This window comes from Equus przewalskii, chromosome 3, assembly GCF_037783145.1.
Source record: "Equus przewalskii isolate Varuska chromosome 3, EquPr2, whole genome shotgun sequence".
NCBI classification, from domain to species: Eukaryota; Metazoa; Chordata; class Mammalia; order Perissodactyla; family Equidae; genus Equus; species Equus przewalskii.
In genome coordinates, this window is record NC_091833.1 from 17,105,968 (window position 1) to 17,132,521 (window position 26,554).

At 44.2% G+C, this 26,554-nt stretch overlaps 1 protein-coding gene across 1 annotated transcript in view; it reads right to left on the minus strand.

Annotated features, from left to right (window-relative positions):
- Window positions 1-22,720, minus strand: part of CMTM4 (CKLF like MARVEL transmembrane domain containing 4) — a 58,747-nt gene extending 36,027 nt beyond the window's left edge. Inside the window, exon 1 of the mRNA XM_070612063.1 lies at window positions 22,397-22,720. Coding sequence (XP_070468164.1) covers window positions 22,397-22,582 — 186 coding nt within the window. The 5' untranslated portion in view covers window positions 22,583-22,720. The remainder of the gene's footprint in view (window positions 1-22,396) is intronic.
- Between the last annotated feature and the right edge of the window lie 3,834 nt (window positions 22,721-26,554).

Here is a 26,554-nt window from a genome sequence, read left to right on the forward strand (position 1 = left end):
ATGGTAAAAATCTGGGTAAATACAATAGACAATTCTTCTTTTCTTAAGTTCTTTAAAATGTGCATGACGGTTGAGAGCAAAATTTATAACATTGTCTGATGGAGTCTCAATGTATATGACAAATAAAACAAGAGAGGAGGGTAAAGAGGTAAATAGACCTATGTGGTATTAATGTTTCTATATTTTACCTAAAATAGTAAAATACTAATTATAATTAGACTGCAAAACATTAATGTTAATTATGTGTAAAGTAATTCCTAGACCAAACATTTAAAAACTCTACATAAAGAGATATAGTCAAAACTTAGTAAATCAATTACAATGGGAATACTAACAAATATTGAAATAACCCAAAGAATAGAGGAAAGGGAAAACAGAGGAACAAAACACAGAGTGAACAACAGGAAATAAATCATAAAATGGTAGGCCTAAATCCAACATTTAATGATAACATTTAATGACAACATTAAATGTAAATGGTCTAAACACACACCAATTAAAAGAAGGAAATTGTCAGAATGGATTTTAAAAAATCAGACTCAACTATATGCTGTCTGTAAGAAACTCACTCCAAATGTAATGATATAGGTAGGTTAGAACAAAAATGATGGGGAAAGATACACTATACAAATATCAGTCAGAGAAAGCTGGAGTAGCTAAACTAATATCAGACAAAGGAGACTTCAGAGCATAGAAAATTACCAGGGATAAAAAGGTACATTACAAAAAAAAAAAAAGATGCAATTCACTAAGAAGATATAATAATACTAAATGAGTATACAACAAATAATAGAGCCTTAAAATATATGAAGCAAAAACTGACCAAACTGAAAGAAGAAATGGACAAATGTAGTTGGAGACTTCAACACTCCTTTCTCCATAACCGATAGAACTAGTAGACATAAAATCAGCAAGAATATAGAAGTACTGATGGATCAAAGACCTGAACTTAAGACTTAAAACAATAAAACTCTTAGAAGAAAACATAGGGGAAAAGCTTCATGGCACTGGATTTGTCAACGATTTCTTGATATGATACCAAAAGCACAGGAAACAAAAGTAAAAATAGATAAATTGAAATATACAAAATTTAAAACTTCTGTACATCAAAAGACACAATCAACAGAGTGAAAAGACAACCTGTGCAATAACAGAAAATATTTGCAAATCATACATCTGATCAGGAGTTAATATCCAGAATATATAAAGAACTCCTACACTAACAAAAAACAATCAGATAAATAACAGGCAAAGCACTTGAACTGACATATTTCTCCAAAGATATACAAATGGTCAACAAGCACATGAAAAGATGCTCAACATCACTAATCATTCAGGAAATGCAAATCAAAACCACAAGGAGATATCACCTTACACCCATTAGGATGGCTACTATCAAAAAAAAAAAAAAAATGGGATTGTCTACATAGACAATCATGTCATCTGCAAATAGGGACAGTTGTTCTTTCTTTCCAATCTGTATGCCTTCTATTTATTTTTCTTGCACTGGCAAGACAGCAGGATGCTGTCTACATCATTGCCTTGTTGCCCAACTTAGGGAGAAAGCATTCATTCTTTCACCACTAAGTATGTCAGCTGAAGATTTTTGGTAGATGCCCTTTTTGGGAGGTTGAGGAAGTTCCCTTCTCTTCCTAATTTGCTGGCAGCAAGATTTTTTTATAGATAAAGACAAGCTGACTCTAAAATTTATATGGAAAATCAAAGAAACTAAAATGGTCCAAACAATTTTGAAAAAGAACTAAGTTGGAGGATTCACACTACTTGATTTAAGAATTACTATAAAGCTACAGTAACCAAGACAGTGTAATATTAATGAAAGGATGGACACATAGATCAACGGAACAGAATAGAGAGCCCCAAAACAGATACACACAAATAAGGTCTGTTGACTTTTGACAAAGGTGGAAAAGCAATTCAATGGAGAAAGGATAGTCTCTTTCAACAAATAGTGTTGGAACAACTAGACACCATTAGGCAAATATGTGAACCTTGACCTAATGTTTTCACCTTGTGGGGCCGGCCCTGTGGCCGAGTGGTTAAGTTCGCGCGTTCTGCTTCGGTGGCCCAGGGTTTCACCAGTTCAGATCCTGGGCACAGACATGGCACTGCTCGTCAGGCCACACTGAGGCGGTATCCCACATGCCACAACTAGAAGGACCCACAACCAAAATATACAACTATGTACCAGGGGGCTTTGGGGGTGAGAAAAAAGGAAAAATAAAATCTTAAAAAAAAAGTTTTCACCTTGTATATAAACTAACTCAAAAGGGATCATAGACCTAAATGTAAAACACAAAACTTTAATTCTTAGAAGAAAACATGAGAAAAAATCTTCATGACCTGAGATTAGTTCTTAGATATGACACCAAAGGCACAATCCATGAGGAAAAATTTGATAAACTGAACTTCATCAAAACTAAAAACTTGTTCTGCAAAAGACATTAAGAGAATAAAAAGAGACAACACATATTGAGTTAAAATATTTGCGAGTCATAAATCTGACAAAGGTCTTATATCCAAAGTATATAAAGAATTCTCAAAATTCACTAAGAAAACAAACGTCCAACCAAAAATGGCCAAAAGACTCAAACAGATTCCTCACCAAAGAGAATATATAGATGGCAAATAAGCCGTTTAGAGAACTGCAAATTAAAACCACTATTAGATGCCACTACACACCTATTACATTGGCTTTTAAAAAAAAAAAACAGTACCAAGTGCTGGCCAGGATGCAGAGCAACTGGAACTCTCATAAACTGCTGGTGAGAATGCAAAATGGTACAGCCACTCCAGAAAATTGTTCAGCAGTCTCTTATATAGTTAAACTTACACTTACCATATGATTCAGCAATTCTACTCCTAGGTATTGACCCCAGTGAAATAAAAAACTATGTTCAAACAAAAACTGTACATCAATGTTCATAGTAGCTCCATTCATAATAACCATAAATTGTAAACAATTCAAATGTCCTTCAACAGGTAAATGAATAAAGAAATTGTGGTACATACCTACAATGGAAAACTACTCAGCATTAAGAAGGAATGAACTATTGATAAACACAACATAAATGAATCTCAGATGCATTACACTGAATGAAAGGTAGTCTCAAAAAGTTACCTACTCTGATTCCATTTATATGACATTCTGGAAAAGACAAAACTCTAGTGATGGGGAACAGATGAGTGGTTGTCAGGGGTTGGGTGTGACTACAGAGGAGAATGAGAAGGTTTTGTGGGTTGATGAAACTGTTCTGTATCCTAATTGTGGTAGTGGTTACATGAACGTATATATGTGTTAAAACTTACAGAACTGTAGACCAGAAAAAGTCAGTATTACAGTATTTTAATTTGAAAAATAGAGCATGTGGAGACAACCAACATCCTTGGCATGTGCCCAAACCTCATGGCTTCTGTCAGTTTTTTATGCTCTCAGAATGAAAATGGTGTGTACTCCCTTATTAGATTTTTTTGTTGGTCGTTTAGTTCAAAACCGTGATATGACAAACTCTAAATCAGCTTTTAAATGCTGTTTCTTCCAGATTCAAAATGTCGGAAAAAAAGCCTTCAATTTTGCCACTCAATCATGAAACAAAACAAAAACAACTGAAGAAAAGAAACAGATCAACTTCCAAAATGGCAACCAAAACAAAAGCAAGACAGTCTACTGGACGAGGCCAACCAGAGAGCGCCTAAAGCATAATGGGGCATAACGTCCAGACATTAGCTGTGTACTTAAGATTTGTGCACTTTCCTGTATGGATCCTGAACTTCCATAAAAGCTTCTTAAAATCCAATGTAATTAGATTTTAATGTAATGTAAGTCTATATTTGCAACTCCAAAAAAACACTCCATGCCATAATCAAAAATAAGTTATAGAAGAGTATATATAATGTTCCATTTTTACAAGTATGCACACACAGGAACAAAGTCTAAAACAATATACAACTAAATCGTTAATGCAAGTCCTCTCTAGCTTATGAGAATACGAATGATTTTTACTTTTTTCTTCATTTTTCTATAGTAGTCTAATTTTTCTGAAACAACAAACACGAATACTTCTGTAATCAGAAAATAAGTGTTTCCCATTTTGAAAAATAGCATTCCAGTTAAAAATGTGATGTTTCTATTACAGATCAATTTACGTGTGACTTACACTCTGTACTCCTGACATAAGGGAGCTTCGTAAGGCTCATAGAGTACCAGATTCCCAAAAGACACTTTACCAGATGTGTGGCTTAAGAATGAAGAACAGAAGCACGGAATGAGCTTCTCAAGAGATGTGGTAACTTCTCTGGCGTCTCTGAAAAGAGCGGGGAAGGAACAGGCAAGTGGCAAAGGTATTTGGATAGAAGGAAGTGAGTGGTGGTGAAGAGGAAGAATGGCTCCTGACATGAAACAGAGGCAGAGGAGTGGACCGAGGGGGAGACCAGGAAATCTGGAAGAGGTGTGAAGGAAAGGGTGGAGCTGAAGCAAAGGCTTGTGATGGAGACAGTAACAGTTGCTTCATGGAAAGATCAGTACGCTCACGGATGCTCCTAGAGCTAACTGTTCCGTCCCTTTCTTCTCCGTTGTCTTCCCCACCCCTAAAGGAAGTGACCCCAGGCTGTTCCTTGCACAGGGGTGTCATGCTCAGGGCCCTGGGTACATAAGGGGACTGGGCACCTGACCCAGGGGCAGCCAACCCCTGGCTGGCCAGGCACCTCTAATTTGGCCTGGCTGGTAAAGCTCCACCCAAATAGAGAGAGTGGTAATCAGGCCAATCAGAGGTTCTCTGAATTCAAAGGCAGTCAGCAAGTTAGTGTCAGAGAGAGCAGACAGACCTGGGATGAACATTTTAAATCATCTCTCGGAATATATTTACAATATGTATAAATATATCCCTATCATAAGATGCAATGCCTGCAACTTTGCCTGCGCGTTCTTTCATCATTCCTCTGACCTTTAAGAGTTGCTTTTCGGGTTATGCTATCATTTACAGAAAATACCTAAGTGTACACACTGCAGAGTCTGAAAGCTGTCCTGCACTTTTGTGCAGCTACTTAACAGTGAAATGTGGTTTCTTCCATAGGGCCTCTTAACACGGCATCCCTTACAGCAAGAGATTGTGTTTCCCACTGCAAACAAGTTAGGCAGCGATGTTTTTTACATGCTCCTCTCTGCAGTCTACTTACTCTAAAACAGTATTTTCCTCAGCCAGTTTTCTCTTCTTGGAAGCAACCAAGCAGAGGGTTCACATTTTATTGAGAAAACTACTTTCCTTTGCCATGGTTTTCAACCCTGACTCAGGCCCTTGACCAGACTTGCTCCCGGGATTCTTGCAGGTCGACAGCAGCCAGTCCTTGGCTACCTGAGACAGACACAGTGCCATATGCTACCCCCACAGTGGGCCCATGGCCCCTGGGCCCCACCAGCCAGAGTGCTCAGACCAAGGCAGTCAGTGCTCAGGAGCCCCTGGCAGATAAGCCCCATGGACAGATCCCCAGCCATAAGCAGGCCCAGCTGGCAGGGGACGAAGCACTTGGCTGGCCTCCGGCTAGAACGCGGCCAGCACGGAGCTGGGCAGAGCACAGTCCTCTTGCAGATGTGATGAGGTCACAGTCCAGTCTATGAGGGGAGGACATGGGTCCTTTGTGACCCAGGAGCCACAAGCTGCCCTTGACCAGGCAGCTACAAAGAAACAAGCCAAGTCCCGGTGACTGAAGAACTGACTCAAGTAAAACCCCCAAGATTCACGAGGCCCAGCGGCTTGGCCCACCCAGGGTTCCCTCCAAGGCCTGGTTTACCTGGTCCTGCAGTGAACCCAAAGGAACCCATGCGTCTATTCCTGGCAACTCAGAGCGGACCAACGCTGCAGGGATGGGCTCGGCCCCGGGAGCTGCCCACTCGGTCAGCGAGGCCCCTCTGCACACACCCCCACACCCACGGGAACCCCCAGAGCAGAAGTTGTACCAGGATATCCGCACCAACCTCTACTACCCATCACACGTCACCAACTGTTTGACAGATGTTCTAATGATAATTTAGGTTCTGAGAGGGACTGAAAGTTTTTAATTTCATCAACATGGGAGCTTTCGTCAAAAGCCAGCAAGCTACCTTTTTATCTGTATTCATTCAGTCATGTAGTACTGAATACATCATCATCTACATACCTCACAGACGACCACAAAAAACGCTGGAAAGCCCTGCACATGCTTATTAATTCAAAATAAATCTGTTCAAAATACTACATCTGGGAAACTGAATTTCAAGTTTACATTTTTGCTTCAGTTGGTCTCATTTAAAAATACACTCTGCTATCTAGCTTAATATAACAGCTAAGCCACGTCTCTAAAATAAGTTTTCCGATTGAATAATCAAGACATAAGCAGCTCCATAAAGCACCTTTGTAACAGTTAGAAACAGATCCCAAGCTGGGTGGAAGCTTGGTTTGGCAAGAGGTTAGCACATTACAAATGGCACCCCCAGGGCTGGCCCTGTGGCCTAGTGGTTAAGTTTGGTGCGCTCTGCTTTGGCGGCCCAGGTTCAGCTCCAAGGCGCACACCTACACCACCTGTTGGCAGCCATGCTGTGGCGGCGACCCACAAATAAAATACAGGAAGACTGGCACAGATGTTAGTTCAGGGTGAATCTTTCCCAGAAAAAAAAAAATGGCACTCACTCTGGGCTGATGAACTGGGAATAGGCAACCCTTCCTTGCAGTGGACGCTGCCCAGTGCCAGGGCACGTGCCTTGGCAAGCAGAGCATGCAGGCTGGACCTCAGCCTCCCCCACCATCTCAGCTAAATCCACTGCGCAATGTGCAACCTGCCCAACTGTACAAAGCGGCCTTGGACAACAGAGATTTAGAGCAGGATGTCAAGGACTTTCTTTGTTCCTCTATGACAATAATATTGCTGAACCAATCTGGCTAAATCCTGCATTTGGCAGGTCTTGATGATCTGTGCGTTAAGTAGTAAGAAGGTTACTGTTATAAACAGGCAGATTTTTAAAAAAAAATTTTAACTTTGTTTTCATTTATATTGATCTGGTCAGAGACACAATGGTAGATTTCATAGTCCATTTAAAGAAATTTTAAAAAAAAGAACTGCTGGTTTCCTACAGACTCTGTGGAGCTAGACACAGAGAACCCATTACGGGCCCTGCTGGGCTCTCCCAGGCTTCCCTCAACCTGGCAATTCGTCATTCTTTGTGGGCTGCTCTCACCTACCTAGTGTGGCAGCCCCGGGGCCCCTCAAGTCCCAGACCAATAGCTGAAGCTTTTCCAAAGCATCCAGTGACGGTGAGGCGTGTGCAGTGTCTCCCCAGCTACCTCACCAAAACCACCCTCGAGCACCACAACACCAGTAACACTCTCATCACACCTCCACCACCATCACGCGTTTCAGGACCAGGCAAAGAGCCACGTGGATGTTTTCACCTGTGACAAGTGCTGGTCTATTCTCCCAGTTTCAGCTCCAAAACCATACTGTAAAAAATACACACCAATTTGCTGGCAAATTATCCTGATCTCAACTTATTATCAGAGAAATTAAGGAAGTAAAAGGCAATTTTATATCTACCAACATCGGAGTTTTGTTACAATCCAAACTTTGGGGCTCCCAAGTCAGCTGCCCAGCCCAGTACCTTCACTGTGCAATTTGCCTGGGCTGGTTAAATACCTGCATTTTAAACAGAACATCACAGGCAAAGACTTGATTTCTCATGTACAGTCTTTCCTACGTCTACTATCCTAAAAAAAACGCCTGAGGGTACTTACTATGCATGTGCCTCTCCCCATCATCACATAAAGAATAAGATGATCATCAGAGGGGCCGGCCCTGTGGCCACTGAGTGATTGAGTTTATGCACTCCACTTCGGCAGCTCACGGTTTTGCTGGGTCAGATCCTGGACACGGACATGGCACGGCTCATCAAGCCATGCTGAGGCGGCATCCCACATGCCACAACTAGAAGGACCTACAACTAGAATATACAATATGTACTTGGGGGCTTTGGGGAGAAGAAGAAGAAGAAGAAGAAAAGATTGGCAACAGATGTTGGCTCAGGTGCCAACCTTTAAAAAAACAAAAAGAAGATTATCAGAATTCACAGAGCAGCCCCACATCTGGCTTCACAGTACGGAATCAAACTATCGCCCCGTTGCAGCAGCTGAGTCACGCCAGCCTGAGGCTCAGGTTCCGGGGCCGCCAACCAACTGGGCAGCCACAGGGAAGTCACAACTTCTCTAGGGGTCAGATTCCTCACCCATAAAACAAAGCAGGGGCACAAAGGGATGGCTCCATCCAGTCTAAAATTCTGAGTGAGTTTCATGATGTTTTGAGCCATCTCGAACCACCATTATTGATTTATACCATGCTCTCACCTCGCTATGGACTGAATTGTATCCCCCCTCGAATTCATATGATGAAGCCCTAACTTCTAATGTGATGGTACTTGGAGATGGGGCCTTTGGTAGGTAATTCGGGTTGGATAAAGTCACGAGGATGGAGCCCTCATGGGATTAGTGCCCTTATAAGAACAGAGAGATCCTTCTCTCTCTCGATGCATGCACAAAGAAGAGGTCACTGAGCACCCAGCAAGATGATGGTCGCCTACAAGCCAAGAGAAGAGGCCTCAGAAAGACACCTACCTTGCAGGCATCTTGCTCTTGGACCAGCCTCCAGAACTATGAGAAAGAACTATGTGTTGTTTAAGCCACCCACTCCACAGTGTTTTGTTACGGCAGACTAAGACACGCCTTCAACAGGAATTAGCTGTTCTTCTTTTCTTCCTGGATTTGGAACTTGTCCCAAACCAATACATCAAACTGAACCTGGATGAGTGGGTGAGCGCGTACCAGGCAGCCGAGTGTTCATACTGGGAACACTAAACAGGAGAAAACTGTGTCTCTGCCTTGCAGGTGCTTATAACCTTACTACAGTAGACTGCAGGTATATCCAAATCCGTTCAGAGCCAGAGAGCGAGGGGTGTATATATGTAATGCAAGCTGGTGCTCTACCATAGGACATCACAGGACACAGAACATCAATCAGAACAAAGAACAACCCACAAGGACGGGCACGGCAGGGCCAGGAGGAAGAGGGTGGGGAAAAGGGATAGGGGACCCTGCCTCATGCCAGCCCACTGACTCCTGGGGTATCTTCTGGCTGGGCAAAGGGCTGGGACAGCCTTGTAGCAGCCACATGTTATTGTGGTGAACAAGGCGCTTCCAGCCAGGCTGAGGTGACAGGTTTATGTGGAGAGAACACGAATGGGAGTGAGTGGACCAGAACCTGGCTGGATGAGGTGGGACCCATCGGCATTAAGGAGAACAGCTGGCGTTCACCAAGTGCTTTCACGGCCAGGCTCCACGCGAGGCACTTTTCATTCAACCCCACACCAACCCTATGGTGGCAGGTAACCCTCGTACCTGTGCTCCTTACCACCCTGGCCTGACTCAGGTCCCTAAAGGCCAGGCTGAGGCCTAGAGCATGGACCTAAGTGGAGGTGATCAAGATCTATTTTTGTGAAGAAAAGTGACGAGGGAAAAACAAGAAAAACAACAACAGGGAAATCTAGAGTAGGGTGCAGGAGGCCATAAAGGAGGCTCCTCCAGCAACCCAGCAGCGCAAGGATCACCCATCAGGCTGGAGAAGCAGAGGAAACGGAGAGAAAGGGACGAAAGAAACTGAGATGTTCTAACATGCAAGGGGTGGATTAAAAATCCAGCCCATTCAGGCCCCTCCCCATAAATCTCCCATCTCAGGATAAATTGTGAAAGATTTTGAAATGGACCAAAAAGATCACTGAAGATCTTCAATGGAACAATAGGATTTATTAGAATATAACTTTCCAAGTTACCTGACCCTGTGAGATTTGCGCCTTTCATTGTCTGAGATATTTTGTAACTCTGTTAAGTTGTATATAACTAACAGCAACGCAAATGATTCCTTCTGCAGACAGGCAAATGAACTGTCCGGCAGAGGGACAACAGATTCTGCTCAAAGCCAGAGTTGCATCTACTTGAACTTCATTTATTGGTGGGTGTGGGTGTGTGTGTGTGTATGTATCTACTCTTTGAATTTTCCTTTGAACAAGATGTAGTATCTTACTAGTTCCCTCATTAACTCATAAAATCTTTTATATTTGTATAAGAGTCATGATTTTATCTTTTAAAAATTATCCTTTAGTACTGACAAACAAGTTAAAGTCCAGAAGGGTGCCAAGACTCTGTATCAGCTTCTCTAAGAAGGGAAAAACGGTTCCAGGGGCCAGTAATTCTTCCTCCCCCAAATACTCTGAAGTCAGCTGGCTCGAGCAAACAGGACGATAATCAAGTCTCAATTTTTACCTCTCAACCCCTCCTCCACCAGCTAACATGGTCTCCAACTTCCTCAGGACTTTCATTGGCTCTGATCTCTGCCATTCTTAAATTTCATTGATAATCCAAAGAGCTAGAAGAGAAGGGCTGAGGGGCCTCCCTCTGTAAGGAAACTATCACCTCTCTCAACTCTGACAGATGTGACCCATGTAATGTGCAAGACCTGGAAACCAGAAGGGCTCTCAAGGCTGGTGGACCCACCAGGAATGGTGCCAGCAGGAGAAGGGAAATAGAAATGGACTAAGTCCCTGTAGATGGGAAAGACAAGTAATGTTGGAAAAACGCTCATAATCTGCCTGATGGCTGCAGAAACAGACACACACAGGGATTCCAGATGTGGTCTCTGAAGGTAGGCTGCATAGCTCCCCGGGGGCCAACGGTGGGGACCTTGAGTGAGTTACAGATCTCAATAAGCCTCTGTTTCCTCATCTGTAAAGAGCCTGCCTCACAGGATTGCTGTGAGCATCAATGAGACAACACATGTAAAACACTTAGCCGTCTAGCACATGCGCAATGTTAGCTTCAGGGTTTGTTTGTTTTTTTTGATTGAGAAATGAATTTAATGTAATGTAAAATAAAAACAAGGAATATAATAAATACAGCAAATCATGATTTTATCTTTTAAAAATTATCCTTTAGCACCGACTAAATTTCCACCTCTTAACTCCCATTTGTCATGTCCTTTCTATCCCCGTTGCCGAAAGACCAGCTGAGTCCTCATTTCTCACGTGAACTACTCAGTCTCTTACGAGGCCTTGCTACTATCATCTCAGCCTCTTCAGAGCCATTCCTCACACTCTCTAACCCAGTGACACCCCACAGCAATATGTGAGCCACACAGGTAATTTTAAATTTTCTAATAGCCATGGTTTTTAAAGTAAAAACAGGTGGAGTCAATTTTAATAGTATATTTTATTTATTTATCATTTGAACATGTAATCAATATAAAAAAAATTGAGATATTTTACTTTTTTTTCCCCAATTACACTTTTAAAATCCAGCATGTATTTTATACTTATGCAGATCTCAACTCCTCCTAGCCACATTTCAACTGCTCAACAGCCACAGCTCTGTTCCCCATCTCTTTCAGAAAATCCACATTCATTAGCCTAACAAATCAGGCCCTTTCTAATCTGGGTCCTCATGGCTCCCCATGCCCTCCCCCTCCCATACTTTTGCCTGGTAAACCACACCTGGTTCACCTGCTTACCACTCCTTTCCTGGGCTTGCCCTCAACTCCCAGCATCTGGTATATTCCTGCTCCACAAGACACGCCACACCTTATGCCAGGCACCAGCCGTTCAGCTCTCACATGTGAAGGTGCCCATTTCCCACGAGGGCTTCCTTGCCAAGCCCACTGTCCCCAGCCTCTACTGGAGAACGGTTTGTGTACTTTCTCTGCCCCATACCAAACCCTCACCCCCCAAATGGACTGTGAACCTCTTGGAGGCAAGCATTTTTGTCCTATTTATGTATGTCTAATAGTACTGGCCAGCCTCGGCATTCAAACATATATAAAGTATCAATTTTTTTAAAGCGGAAGAATGTGTTAGAACTTTCACCAACATCTAGCTACTGATCTTGATCTGACTCTGAAGTTATTTAGCCAACTCAATCTCAAATTATACACATGTAAAGGGTTTGGACCAAAAATGGTTGAGAGAGAGTAGACAAGCTAAAGAAGCAACCACCGCTGGAAGAGCCATTGTTCCTGGGGTGGTTTTTTGTTTTTTTTTTTTTTCCATTGGCACAAAAATCTTTTAGCCTTAAACTGTTTTTCATAGCTGTGCTGGAATAAACGGGAAACCACAAAAATGAAGGCTTCCACTGCGTCAGTCCTCAAATCATAGTGGCAGGAAAGAAACCATCCAAAACTATCCACATTTGATTAAATTCTGAACATTTTAAGTGTTTATTAACCCATTTAATTCCCAAATTTAACCAAGCATTTGAAATGTTCAGAGACAAAATTCTGGATTACAGTACTTCCTACAGCCCTCTCAGCCTCCGGAAGATCGAGGTCTCCCTTCTCAGGCCTCGTTGAACGGCTCTTTTTTTATTTTAAGCAGAGAGCTTTATAAAAACCACCACCAGGACCCTCAACCTCAATCCCAGTTGGGCCTTATTCTCTACACGTTAACTGTCTACTCTAGTGGTTCTCAAAATAGTGGCTGGGCAGATCCTGTGCGACCCTCTCTCCCAACAGGTTAATCAGAAAGCAGACAACTTCAGTAATAATTACAGAATCCCCGGTTTTCATTTTACACTTTTCTAAGCAAAAAGCTTGGCAAAGCCTCTTATGGTTCTCCCCCCGCTTTACAAAAATCTGTCTCCTAAGCAAAAGCTTCTGTTTCCTAGTAGCAATACACACACTTTTAAAAACTCAGTAAAATAAAAAATAATCACAATGGCATTTTATGTCCATACTTTCTCCCCAATATTTTCCACTTAGAACAGAGTCTAGAAGTTTATAAGTTTATTTATTTATAAATATATAAATATATATTATCTTTCCCTTGTGGATCTCATGTTTTTAAATAATTTGACCTTACAAACTATGTTAAGTAATAATCCATTATTTTTTTTCTTTTATTAAACAGATTGGTATATTCAGCTGTTTATGTGCGCCTTGCTGTGTGCCAATACAGCAGGGAACGCACACCCAACACCTCAGCTCTCACCAAGCTGATACTGCAGCTGGGGGGGTAAACGCTATGAGGAAAAGTAAAGTGGGGTTAGGGGGACAAAGAGTGGAGACGGTGGGGGGCGTCACACTTCACAAAGGGTGGTTAGGGAAGGTCTCTGAGCAGAACACAACAGCTGTTCTGACGACACAGCCAAGTGGGCATTTCTGGGAAGGGCGGGCGGGGCAGAGGATGGAAGAATAAACCTCAAATGCAAAGACCCTGAGGCAGGAACATGTTATTCAAAATGTTAATCAAAGCTTCTGATCAACACAAAATAATCATTGCCATAAAATTCTAGTCAAAGAAGAAACTGGCCTTATTCTGTTTAATGCAGTTATATTAGACTTTTTGAAATATAATTAGTACCCAGCCCCTCAGTCTGACTCTCAATCACCCGTTTCTACGTTAATAAACTCTAGGGCTCCCAGGGGACCCCCCTCTGAAAACTAGCGGCAGACCCCATCATTTTATTATGGGAAAAGACAAGGCCACACATGAGAGGTGCTCAGAGGAGGGGTGGCTCCCCTTTAAGAGAGAAGTTTTCACACAAAAATCCTCCCCATCAAGAAGTTAAACTGCTTAAAAATAAAATGGTTTCCAAATACTGAAAAAGCAAGATCTTCTCCCGAAGGAGGTGTCGCTTTCTGAACTCTGTGCCTTTCCACTCATCTATCCCCTCTTTAGCCAGCGGCAAGCCTGCTCCCACACCTGGACCACTCTGAACCGACCCACTGAAAGGTTAACTTGCCTTGGGGCCGGCCCGGTGGCACAGCAGTTAAGTGCACACATTCTGATTCTCGGTGGCCGGGGTTCCGCCGGTTCGGATCCCGGGTGCGGACATGGCACCGCTTGGCAAGCCACGCTGTGGTAGGCGTCCCACATATAAAGTAGAGGAAGATGGGCAAGGATGTTAGCTCAGGGCCAGCCTTCCTCAGCAAAAAGAGGATTGGCAGCAGATGTTAGCTCAGGGCTAATCTTCCTCAAAAAAAAAAAAGAAAAAGAAAAGAAAGTTTAACTTGGCTCTTCACCACCACATGAGATGCTGAAGCTGTCCCCTTGGCCAGGACTGCCTTGCTCTCTGGATCTCTGGTTCTCTACCTCTTCCAGACCACCATTCCTCCCTCTGGGCCCTCTGATGTCCCACCTTGCTAATGCATCCAAATCCCAGCTCATCTCACCCTGCTTTTTACATCTCTTGCACACACAGCCTGTCCCCAGGAATAATCTTATTTTCCAAACAAAGATACCAGGACACACCGTCAGTACACGAGTACCTGTTATACGAATTGCCAGAATTTCAATGCTTGGAATATTTCATAATTTGAAGTAAAATAATGTTTTTATTAAAGATTTTATTATTTCCTTTTTCTCCCCAAAGCCCCCCGGTACATAGTTGTATATTCTTCGTTGTGGGTTCTTCTAGTTGTGGTATGTGGGACGCTGCCTCAGCATGGTCTGACGAGCAGTGCCATGTCCGCGCCCAGGATTCGAACCAACGAAACACTGGGCCGCCTGCAGCGGAGCGCGCGAACTTAACCACTCGGCCACAGGGCCAGCCCCAATAATGTTTTTTTTAAACTTAGAATGTACTTATACATAGTCTGATGAGACAGCACAGGAAACTGGGACTGTCCGGGAAAATTTAGCATCTCTGATCACAGTCACAGGCCTTTGACCATTGCCCTATTCTCTAACAAACAACTTGATTTTCCAAAGAAATCTGACATCATCCTACAAAAGGATCTGAGGCTACTTCCAGGAATAACGATAAAGAGGCAGTGATAGCAGCTGTGGGTTGAAGGCCAGAATGCTGGTATATCCAGGTTATTTCAACTGCTCAGGGAGCGAACAGGACCATCAAGGAAAATAATCAGCCTTGGCTGCTCTAAGACCTCAGCCCTTAATGGAGTGGATCAGGTACATGCAGAACTCCCTACCTCTAGAAAGAAAACAAGCGTCTCTGGAGCACCCAGGTGGCATCCATTCTACCAGGAGCGAGAAGTGTCGTGGACCTGGCAGGGCACATACACTCTTGTCTCACCTCCTCTAAGTGTCCTCTGAGGTGCCATGACCTGAGAAAGGCTCTTACCGCATTCTTTCTTTTTTTTTTTTTTTTGAGGAAGATTAGCCCTGAGCTAACATCTGCTGCCTAGCCTCCTCTTTTTGCTGAGGAAGACTGGCCCTGAGCTCACATCCGTGCCCATCTTCCTCTACTTTATATGTGGGACGCCTGCCACAGCGTGGTGTGCCAAGTGGTGCCATGTCCACACCCAGGATCTGAACCTGGTGAACCCCGAGCCTCAGGAGCAGAATGTGCGCACTTAACCGCTGCGCCATGGGGCCGGCCCCTTACCACTTTCTAATTAAGAACAAAGGTTCTCTAGGGCTGTCAGGAAGGAATTAATTTGGCCCTGTGATCCAGGAGGAGCCAGAGGGTCTTACTAAGCTCACCGTTCGCCACTGGTAAATACTTGTGGGTAAGCACACTGGAGACTTGGGGTAAACTGAGACCTTCAGGCAACGCCAGAGGCAGAAATGCCCACCAAGTCCACAAGTTTTTAAATGTTCAGAAATCTAATCATATTGCCCTTTGATCTAGTAAAAGCACTCCTTGAAATTCAACAAAAAAAATAATAAAAATTCAAAGGAAGAATGCAGGACATTTACTGAAGCATTCTTCCCAATAGCAAAAAATTGGAAACCATGATCTTGTGCAGCCTTTGGAGGGGAAAATTCCAAAGATCTTTTCATTTGTGTCCATCACACTAAGATTTTTTTCCCTAATTTCCTTTAATGTCGCAATGTTTTTTTATTGAGGTATAACTGTCATATGACATTATATTAGTTTCAGGTGTACAATATGATTCAATAATTGTATATACTGCAAAATGATCATCACAATAAGTCTAGTTAATATCCGTCACCATATGTAATTACAAAATTTTTTTCTTGTGATAAGAGTTTTTAAGATGTACTCTCTTAGCAACTTTCAAATATGCAATACAGGATTATTAACTATAGTCACCATGCTATGGTACATTACATCCCCATACAACGTTTTAACTAATGAAATGAGGGTAATTCCTTCCAAATGGAAGAAATTTTGCCATTAGTATCAACAAATAAATTAAGCATCTGCTATCGCGTGGAATGCTTGTTTTCGTACAGGGAAATGTATTGAAAAAAAATTAAGCTTCAAGTTTCCTCAAGAGGTCTGTATTATCGAAATCATTCTCCCCGCGGGCCTCCAAATTACAAAGTAAGGAGAGCAATAAAAGGTTAAAGATTATGGTCAGTATATTAGCTTTAAGTCTAATCTATACTAAGCTAGAGCTAATAACAGCTAATGTTTTAGTAATTTTTGAAGAGAAGATATTTGCATGTGGCATACGATTCAAAAAGTATGAAACTCATACAGTGAAAAATAAGTCTCCCTTCCAGCCTGGCCCCCGGGCACCCAGTTCCCAGTCTGCACCACTGCGGTGATATTCTATAGTGCCAACACGCTGGTACGACGTTGTACGTGAGACAGACTTTGCTAAGGACTTTGTATGGAAAGCTCATCAATGCAGGCAGTGCTGTCATCAGCCCCAATTTATAAGTGAGGAGACCAGCATGTGGCCTAAAGTGAACAAGCAACTGGCCAAAAGTCTCATGGTGACAAGAGACATAAAGTCCACACTCTTGGAACTTGTCCCCGTCCCACTCGCAACATGCACACACGCGCACACACACCCCTCAACAAAAGTGAATTCACGTTATGTTGTTCCCTGTGCCCTGAACACTTTTTCACCATCCTTCACCATCGCTTTGCCTGGATAACCTGACTTTCCATATAAATTTTAGAATCAGCTTGTCTCTAACTAAAGAATCTTGCTGGGATTTTGAGATTATCTCAAACCTATAGGTCAGTTTGTGGAGAACTGATATCTTAATAACTATATTGAGACTTCCAATCCACGAACACAATACGTCTGTTCACTTACTTAGGTTGTCTTTGATTTCCTTCTTTGGTGTTTTGTAGTTTTCAGCGTGCAGATCCTGTATATGTTTTGTTAGATTTAGAACTAAGTATTTCATTCTTTTCAGAGCTATTGTAACTGATATAGGTTGCTTTTTTAAAAAAATTCAGTTTCTGATGATTTATTGCTAGGATATAGAAATTTGATTCATTTTTCTGAGTTGACCTTGTATCCTGCAACCTAACTCACTTATTAGTCCTAGGAGCTTTTTTACAGATCCCCATGGGATCGTCTACAGAGATGATCATGCCATCTGCAAACAGGGACAGTTGTTCTTTCTTTCCGATCTGTATGCCTTCTATTCATTTTCCTTGTGCTGGTCAGCACTTTCAGCAGGATGCTGAATGTGAGTGGTCAGAGTAGACATCATTGCCTTGTTCCCCATCTTAGGGGGAAAGCATTCATTCTTTCACCACTAAGTATGTCAGCTGAAGACTTTCGGTAGATGCCCTTTTTTGGGTGAGGAAGTTCCCTTCTCTTCCTAGTTTGCTGGCAGCATTTATCATGAATGAATGTTAAATTTCATCAAATGTTTTTCCTGCATCCATTGACAGAATCACGTGTTTTTTCCTTCTTTAAGCTGTTAATATGGTGGATTACACCTATTGATTTTGGAAAACGGAACGAGTCTTTCGTTCCCGGGATAAATCTTAACTGGTTGTGGTGTACTATTCTTTTTACCTAATACTGCTGGATTTGATTCCCTAGTATCTAGTTGAGGATTTCTGTGTCTGTGTTCATGAAGATGATTGCTAATAGTCTTTTCTCGAACTGTCTTTGTCTGTTTTTGTAAAACAGACGTGTACTAGACACTTTTCTGAGGTTGTGGATAATTTTACAATTTTTAATCATCATAACAACTTATGAGGGGTTTCATCTTTGCTTTTCTGCTAGAATTTATTTAATTCCAAGTTCTTGACCAGGAAGACAACTTCCAAAGATAACAATAATCTTCCTAAGGGAAAATGAGACTGTTTTATAAGGAGGCACTTTCAGGTAGACCTGAGAATTCAACGCAGTGAAACCTACTATCTCACCTGCCATCAGCTCCATGCCCGGCCCCGCCCCGCCCCAGCACACGCCGGAGAACAGAGACATGACGCTGTGCCGACTGGCTTGAAATGAAAAACTGACAAGGTTTCCAGCAAATCAAAGATATATTACCCAACCCTGAATGCAAATATTCACATCTATCATTGAGTTACCTCAGATAGCACCTATCACACATTAACCCTTTAATTCTTACAATTCCTAAAATGCTCAGTCATTATCACCCACATTCTACTATTGAGGAAGCCAAGACATGATGGGGTTAAGAGATTTCAAGGAAATCAGAGGAACTACAATTTGAATTTAAATATCTACTACCCAACTTTCTTATAAAAATTTCTAAATAAATAAATGCAAGGCAATGTCCAAAGGTCAATCAGGCATGGGAGGCGCTCAAGAAAGGGATCTGAAGCAAAAGACCTCCCTAGGGTTCTTTTGGGAACTGAAATGCTGCTTCTGTTCTTGGCACTTAAAAAAAATTTTTTTTTAATTTATTTATCTATTTTTGAGGAAGATTAGACCTGAGCTAACATTTGCCGCCAATCCTCCTCTTTTTGCTGAGGAAGACTGGCCCTGAGCTAACATCTGTGCCCATCTTCCTCTGCTTTATACATGGGACGCCTGCCACAGCGTGGCTTGACAAGCAGTGTGTAGGTCCGCACTCGGGATCTGAACTGGCGAACCCCAGGCTGCCAAAGCAGAACGTGCAAACTTAAGTGCAGTGCCACTGGGCCGGCCCCCTGTTCCTGGCACTTTTGAGAAGGCCCACCTCCTCCCTGGGAAGGGAAGTGGGCAGGTCCCTTGGGAGAGGAGCAGGCCACCACACACTAGCTGCACACCTAGGAACCGCACAAGGCCACTGAGAAATCAAAGCTCTTGTCAGTCTATCACTTCAGCAGTAAAAGTCACCCAAAAGATCGCCAGGCTGCCCAAAGACCACAAAAATGTCCTTGGACTCAAGGTCTCCAGCTCCACTATGTGGAACAACTCCAAATGATGTGTTCAGGAGGTAGTAAAGAGCACACCCTGACACTAGACTGCCTAGGTTCAAACCCAAGCTCCACCACACGCCAGCCAGGTGACCGTGAACAAGTCACATCTCTGTGCCTCAATTTTCTCATTCATAAAATGGGGGTGACGACAGTAGAGTAAGCACTCACTAAACGATGCCTGTTGCTGTCATTGTTCAGAAAGTCTTGTCCAATCCAGGGCCTGTCCTCTTCTGACACTGCCCTTAAATCATGACATCCCCTCCCCCATCCCAAGAGCGAAACTCTGCTTTCAGCCAGGTTGATGCAACAAAACAATAAGGAACAGCAAAAGGTCTCCATTAACTACTTCATTAAATGATGTCTGGGAGCTAAAAAACAATAACCTCTCACAGGATCCGCACCCTAAGGAAGAAGGTAACTCAAATCAGTAGTTTAAACCAACTCTCCTTCCACCAAGAGTACATTTTTATTGTTTGATAGAACCACAGGAGACATTCTCCCCAACTAAGAGAGATGTATGAGTTTTATTTTCAAAAGATATAACGTATGAAAATGCACTGATTAATTTTCATAATATTTCAGGTTAGTTTTACTATCAAATAATATGCCATTTAAAATATCAATTTAACTTTTAAATCACTAGGAAGTAAACTGTCATTAATTCAAATGTATAATTATAGTTTAGGGGTGGAATTTTCGCCAAGTTTCTTTAGAAACAGGAAATATTAATTAGCAACAGTGATAGCTAATCTTTATTACACACTAAGTACCTAATAAGCTAGGTGCTAATTTCTACATATTACCTCATTCTCTTAATCCTCTGACGGAGGTACCAGCTCATTTTACAGAAAAACCTTAGCCTTGAGGTGGACTCTTAACGGTTCTGATAGAGAAGTGATTGCTAGCACCTATATGAGGTTTTAATATTAAACTGATAGAAATGCAAGTCTAGAACTTTAATGTGCAAATAAATCACCTGGAATCTTGTTAAAAATGCAGATTATGATTCAAAAGGCCTGAGGTGAGGCCTCCATGGTTCTACCAAGCTCTCGGGTGCTGGCGAGGCCGCTGTTCAACGGACAGCACTTGAAGCAGCAAGGACCTACAGGTTATCACAGGCCAGCCACAGGCCACCAAAAATGTCTACCAAAACTGAAATGAAAAAAGTCAAAATTTTCTCAAAAACCATAAGTCAACCATAATATAAGTTCTACTATAAGAATTATATTATCTAATAACATAAGAATTAGAACTTATATTTTCCATATTTCTTGATGGGATCCTGAGCTTTGTAACATGTCAAAAATATCTTAACGACTTCTTGTATAGAGTCCAATTTCTTGGAGTTTTGTGGGGTTTTTTCCCCCATAAACACCCCGATTTTTATCATGGCTGAGAAGCCAAGTACATGGAAGGCTGTTTCGAGTTGCCATCCATACCCTTCAAGTAGGTCCCTTTCCTTCACTCACCCAAGCATTATCTCTTCCTGTTTAAATTCTGGAAATTAGACAAATGGCAGAGTTAGACAAGATTTTAGGGGCTGGGCCCCAAAGTTCTTCCAGATGAAAAGTAAAACTCTATAACAAAACATCACCTTACCAGAAGGCAATGATAAATACCACTGGCTTCCATTTCTGGCCTTAGGTGACAAAGTGCCAGCAATGATGTAATAATTAACATTTTATACAAACTACTGGCTTTCAATTCTTTTACCAGATCCTCTGAGTGAGCAAGTTCTATTTACTTTCAAAAGTCCACAGAGTAAACAAAACAAGGTACTTCACCAGGGCCTCTATTCCCCCTGGGTCCAAGTTCATGCCCTGCTCTTTCTTATTCATTTCTGATTATCTGTGCCGTCTGCAAACATTGGCTAGGCTGCCTCTTTTAAAAAGCAGTCATCCACCTCCCCCACCTCTTCCATTCTCTGCTAATAGCAATACCTAACTACAGAACCAATGTACCTCTGAGAACATTCCAGTTTACCAGATAAGGTCAGTTTAAAATTCCAGAGAGGGAGAACCTGCACCATTTGTCTTTCTTTAGAGCCCTTCAAAAATACCCTCTGGCAATCAGCAGAACAAGCCTTTCACCCAAGAGAAAGATAAAAGAGTCTATGATTCTGCAATTTACAAACACTGAGACCTTTATTTAAAGCGTCCACATATTATATTATTCCCAAGGAATGTTTACCTATGTACTCAAGTAAGCACAAGCAGCCCAATGCTTGGAAGAGACAGAATGCACATACACTGCAGCTCGGTGCAAATGGCTTCTCTGGCCGAGAAGTCTATAAAGTTTTGCTGCCAGGCCTCAGAGGAAGGCCTACCTGTGACAGCAAATATCCAGACACAGTTTTTTCTGAACTGGAGCATGCCCCGTCCACAACAGAGCTAAGCAACTGCCCAGAGTGGCCTGTTACGAAACCACAAAAGAGGGGCAGAGCTGACAGGCCCCTGTCCTGAACACCCTGGAAACATTTAAAAATAAGAATTCTGAGAAATGAGCTCTACTATAGACAAGCCCAACAGAAAGTTCTCTGTTTCTGTTACCTCCAAAACTGGCTGCCCTCCCAGAGTGATTTAACTCTGGGTACCAATTGGGCAATGCCAGCACCGTGCTGAGGAGGATTCAGGGATGCTGGTTCTGTCTTCTAGGTTAAGAGGAATCAAGCCTCTGCAGTATAAATTGGAGGCTTTTTGGCCAGATCTGAGCTTCCCCATTGCACCTAGGCTACATGCCTCCGTTCAACCAACATTTATTGAACGTCTACCATATGCCAGCACTCTGCCAGGCGCCAGGGAGGAAACCAAACCACAGTGACCAGTGCTGAAAGCAGAGACAGACAAGGACCGACGGGAGGATGGAGCCTGTGCGGGCCCGAAAATCTGCCACAAGTTGCCATGACCAGAGGTACCCTGGGGACAGCATGACCCCCGCGCCGGGCTCCGCGGACCACCAAGCCCAATAATGAAACAGGCTCGCGATGGCGAAGGCGGGAGTGGACAGGTAGGCCCCAGGGCAGGTGTCCAGGTGGGAGGTGCACACCTGAGGCGGTAGGGCTGCAGAGAGCAAGGTCCCCAGGGGGAGGCGGGAGGGCGGCCTGGGGACCCGCGAGGGAGAGGGGGCGCGAGGCGCGGGGGTCTGGCGCGGGAAGCGGGTGCGCGGCGGAGGCCGGCCAGGCCTGCGCCCCCGAAGCGGGAGCGGGGAGGGAAGGCGCGCGGCTAGGCCGCCCGCCGGCACCTGGGGCCCCGCCCAGCACCTACCACTTGGGCGACCTTGAGGCAGCCGAGCGCGCCACGCAGGTAGTCGGGGTCGCAGCGCAGGCCAGCCAGCCCGCGGCGCTGGCTCACCGGCTCGGTGGTGGGCTGGTACGGGCTGCTGGCGCCCGAGATCATGGAGGTGCTCGAGGCCTCGCCCTCGAAGCCGTCCAGCTCCTCGCCGCCCCGCATGCTGCCGCCCGGCCCGGGCCGCCTCGCGCGGCCGGCCCCCGGCGCCCGGAGCTGGCGGGCTCAGCGGGGCCGCCGCATCGCCGCCGCCGCCACCCGACTGCCCGCCGCGGCCCGCCCCGCCGCCGCCGCCGCCCCCGCTGCGCCCGCCGCCCGGCTGCGGCCGCGGCTCGGTCCGCTCGGGCTCGGCTCCCGCCGCCTCGGCAGCGGAAAGGGAGGGAGGCGGGAGCGGGCGGAGGGGGAAGGAGGCGGGAGCCGGCGCGGCGGGCCGGGAGGGGGCGGAGCGAGAGCCCGCCCGCCGGCCGCTCGGCGGCGCTCCGCGGCCCGGGCGAGGCGGGGGCGGCGGCCGGCGGCGCGGGGCCTCGGGAGGGCGGGGCGGGGCGCCGTCCCCTCCGGCCCCGCCCTCACCTGCCCGCGCGCAGGGCCGGGCCGCGGCTCCGCGCGTGGCGATACCGGCGAGCGAGAGCGGGGGTCCGCGAAAGGGGGTCGTGGGGACCGGGAGGAATGGGAGCTGTGGGGAGGGTGGGAGCTAAGGGGCCTGGAGTTGCTTTCCCAGGGCGCAGCCTCAGTTTCTCCTGTTGGGGGCCTCTGCAGGTAGCCTGGGGGACATGCTCCTGAAGACCAAGATGGGCTGTGTGACCCTCGTCCTAGGAACGTTGCATGGCCCAGAGTGGGCCTGACTCGGACTGTTTGACAAGAGGGGGCTAAGTGTCTGGATTCCCACCCTGGGCGCCTTGCAACAAACCAGATCTGAGGCCAGGGGCGGAGCCAGGCAGGGGTGAGGAGACCGGGTGAGTGGGGTCGCTCAGTACCGGGTCACACAGTAAATATTTGTGAATAACTCCCAGTGTAAGTCCTGGATCCACGGCCTGACCGAGGAGGGGCGCGAGCACACAGTAGACCCCTGGTGACTGACGTTAGTTTCCTCTCGGCTGAAAAGGTTTCGCTCTAAGCATCAAGTCAGGTTAAACAGATTGTGCCCTGAAGGGCAATAATTAGGGACCAATTTGCAATTCAAGTGTGAAGGCTAATTTTAAGCTTAAGTAAAACACTAACTTTCTAAGAATTGGCACTTTGATGTTGAACCCTTCCACAAATACCACAAATATCGAGAGCGTCCCTGCTCTAGGCTTTGAAGAAAGGTATTATTGTTCCCATTTTACAGAAGAGGAAAGTAAGGCTCCAGGGTGGAGGTAGCTTGTCCAAGGCCACACAATTATCTGGTGAGCAGAGCCCAGGTTCCAACTTTTTCACTACACAATGTTGTCTAATACATAATTCAGATGGGCTTGTGAACTCCAAGCTGAGAAGCAGTAAACTCCATAACTAAGGAGATTTCAACTTAAAGGGCCCTCACCTTTTGGTTACCAAAGATGGGAAAGGTAATGACTCTAATTAATACTTTATTCAACCAACAAATATTTATTGTGCACTTATGTGCTAAGCAATATGCTAGGAACTGGCTATGAGACGTGCTATGCTCCTATGCTAGGAGATAGAGTGCCAGTTAAAGAGGACAAGTTGAATGGTGGATGTAGGCTCTGGCCTCTGCTCTCTCCCCAAATCCCAGTGAAATGACAATTACAGGGATTTATTCTTTCAAGGGCATAAAACCACTGGGACAAAGAATGGGAAAGGAGACCACAGCAACAACATGTTGGAAGCAGGAAACCAAATGGGCAAGTGGCTACTGACAGGAGATTCAAGACAGCTGAACTCTAAGCTGGCCTAGGGAAAGGCTGAAATGCAAGCTAGCATATATCATAGAAAGGCTCCAGAACGGGCAGGAGCAAGCACACTAGAAGTGGGGTTGGAGACAAGAATTAAAAAAAAGAAAATCAACTGAAAGTCTTTTCAAGAAGCAATTGGAGCCCTGGATTCCCTCTCATGCCCATCCCCTGAGACTGGAATTTCAGTCTCTGGAGAAGGTAAAACAGAAGGTCTCTTAGCTAGGGATGACTAGGCACAGTTGAGAGCAGGGGAAATACTGAAAATTATATTTATTTATTTATTTATGTGTGTGTGTATCACTTTGGACATTAAATAATATGACAGCAAAAAATTAAAAATTCAATAGAAGAGTTAAAGAAAAGAAAATCTCACAGGAAATACAGCCAAAAGACAAAGAGATGGAAAATGACAGAAAAAGAATAGTCCAAGAGAATAAGAAGACCTCCATAAAGTTAGAGCAGAGAAAATGGACAATAATAATTCAATAACATTTTCCAGAACCAAAGGAGAGGAGTTTTGGATTTAAAGGACCCACCAGTGCCCAGTACAGTGAATGAACATGGACCAGCCCCCAGGCACATCAGACCGCTGGGACCAAGAGTAGATCCTCAAGGTTAACAGAGCAAGTTTCATTATAAAGGATCAGGAATCTGAAAGGCATCAGACTTTCCCACAGCAACTGTGGGAGCTGCAAGGGAACAGAGCAAACCCTTCCACATCCTGAGGGAAAATCACCCCCACCTAGAAGTCTGGTTCCCGCTGAAGTATCAGTCAGGTATAAGGGTTGATGAAAGACTCTTTCAGACATGCAGACTCCCACCATCTCTTTCTCAGGAGGCTGCTGGAGGAGGACACCACGAGAAGAAGGGTTTAAATCAAACGCAGAGGACACAGGTTCCAGGAAAGGGTGGATGCAGCCTGGAGAGAGGTGATAAGGGTCCCTAGGGTGAAGGGGACAGAGGTCCCTGTGCCACAGGGCTGGGCGTCAACCAGCCCAGATTGGAGCAGCCAGAGGCTTCAAGAGAATTCTTTAAGATGAAATTAAGAATGTGTTTAAACATACAGAAAAGAAAGATTCATAGTTTCAGGAATGTTTTGAGATAAATTAGTGATAAATACATAGAAAAAGTAAGTAAATAGTCACAGATATTTATTGACCGCTGGGAAAACAAAATGATGTATAGCAAAGAAGTTAGTATGGAAAATCATATGGCTCAGCTGTGAATAATATTGGCATAATTATAATGTAGACAATGAATGCTGATCTAACTGAAAGTACAAAACCATAGGAGGAAATGAAAGGAGGACGGGATGTGTGCATGTGTAACAGGGAGAAGGGGAGGGTGTGCAAGAGACCTAAATACTCATCATCCATCGTGGGAGATCAGTAGATGCTTAAAACCGAAGAATCAAGACATAGCAGTATGTGCATGTTAATTAAAAATATAAAGGTAAATACAAAAATAATCAGATGGGGCCGGCCCCATGGCCTAGTGGTTAAGTTCAGCACGCTCTACTTCAGCGGCCCGGGCTTGGTTCCCCAGCATGGACCTACACCACTTTTTGGTGGCCATGCTGTAGCGGTGACCCATATAAAAATAGAGGAAGACTGGCATGGACATTAGCTCAGGCCGAATCTTTCTCAAGCTAAAAAAGAGGAAGACTGGCAACAGATGTTAGGGAGAAGCTTCCTCAACAACAACAGCAACAAAAATCAGTTAAAAGTTAAAAAGTGGGGGCCGACCCTGTGGCCAAGTGGTTAAGTTCACACATTCCACTTCAGCAGCCCGGGGTTCATGGGTTCAGAGAAGACCTACACTTGGCTCATCAAGCCATGCTGTGGCAGCATCCCACATGGAGGAAACAGAACGACTTGCAACTAGAATACACAACTATGTACTGGGGCTTTGAGGAGAAGGAAAAAAGAGGAAGAATGGCAACAGATGTGAGCTCAGGGCCAATCTTCCTCATAAAAAAAAAAGAGAGAGAGAGAGAGAAAGCCAAGGAGAGCAGATTTAAAAAAAAAAGTTACAAAGTGTTGCCTCTGGGGAGCAGGAAATGTAATGGGGGTTATAGGCCTTGTAGAACTGTGATTCTCTCAACTATGTGCTCATATAACTTTAATAAAAGCTAAATTAAAAACGATTTTTTAAAAAAGGAACTTGAGAGTCAGTGGTGAACACAGCAGATATAGTCCCTGCCAGCATGGACGTGGAGAGCAAGCACTGAAACCAATAAATAACA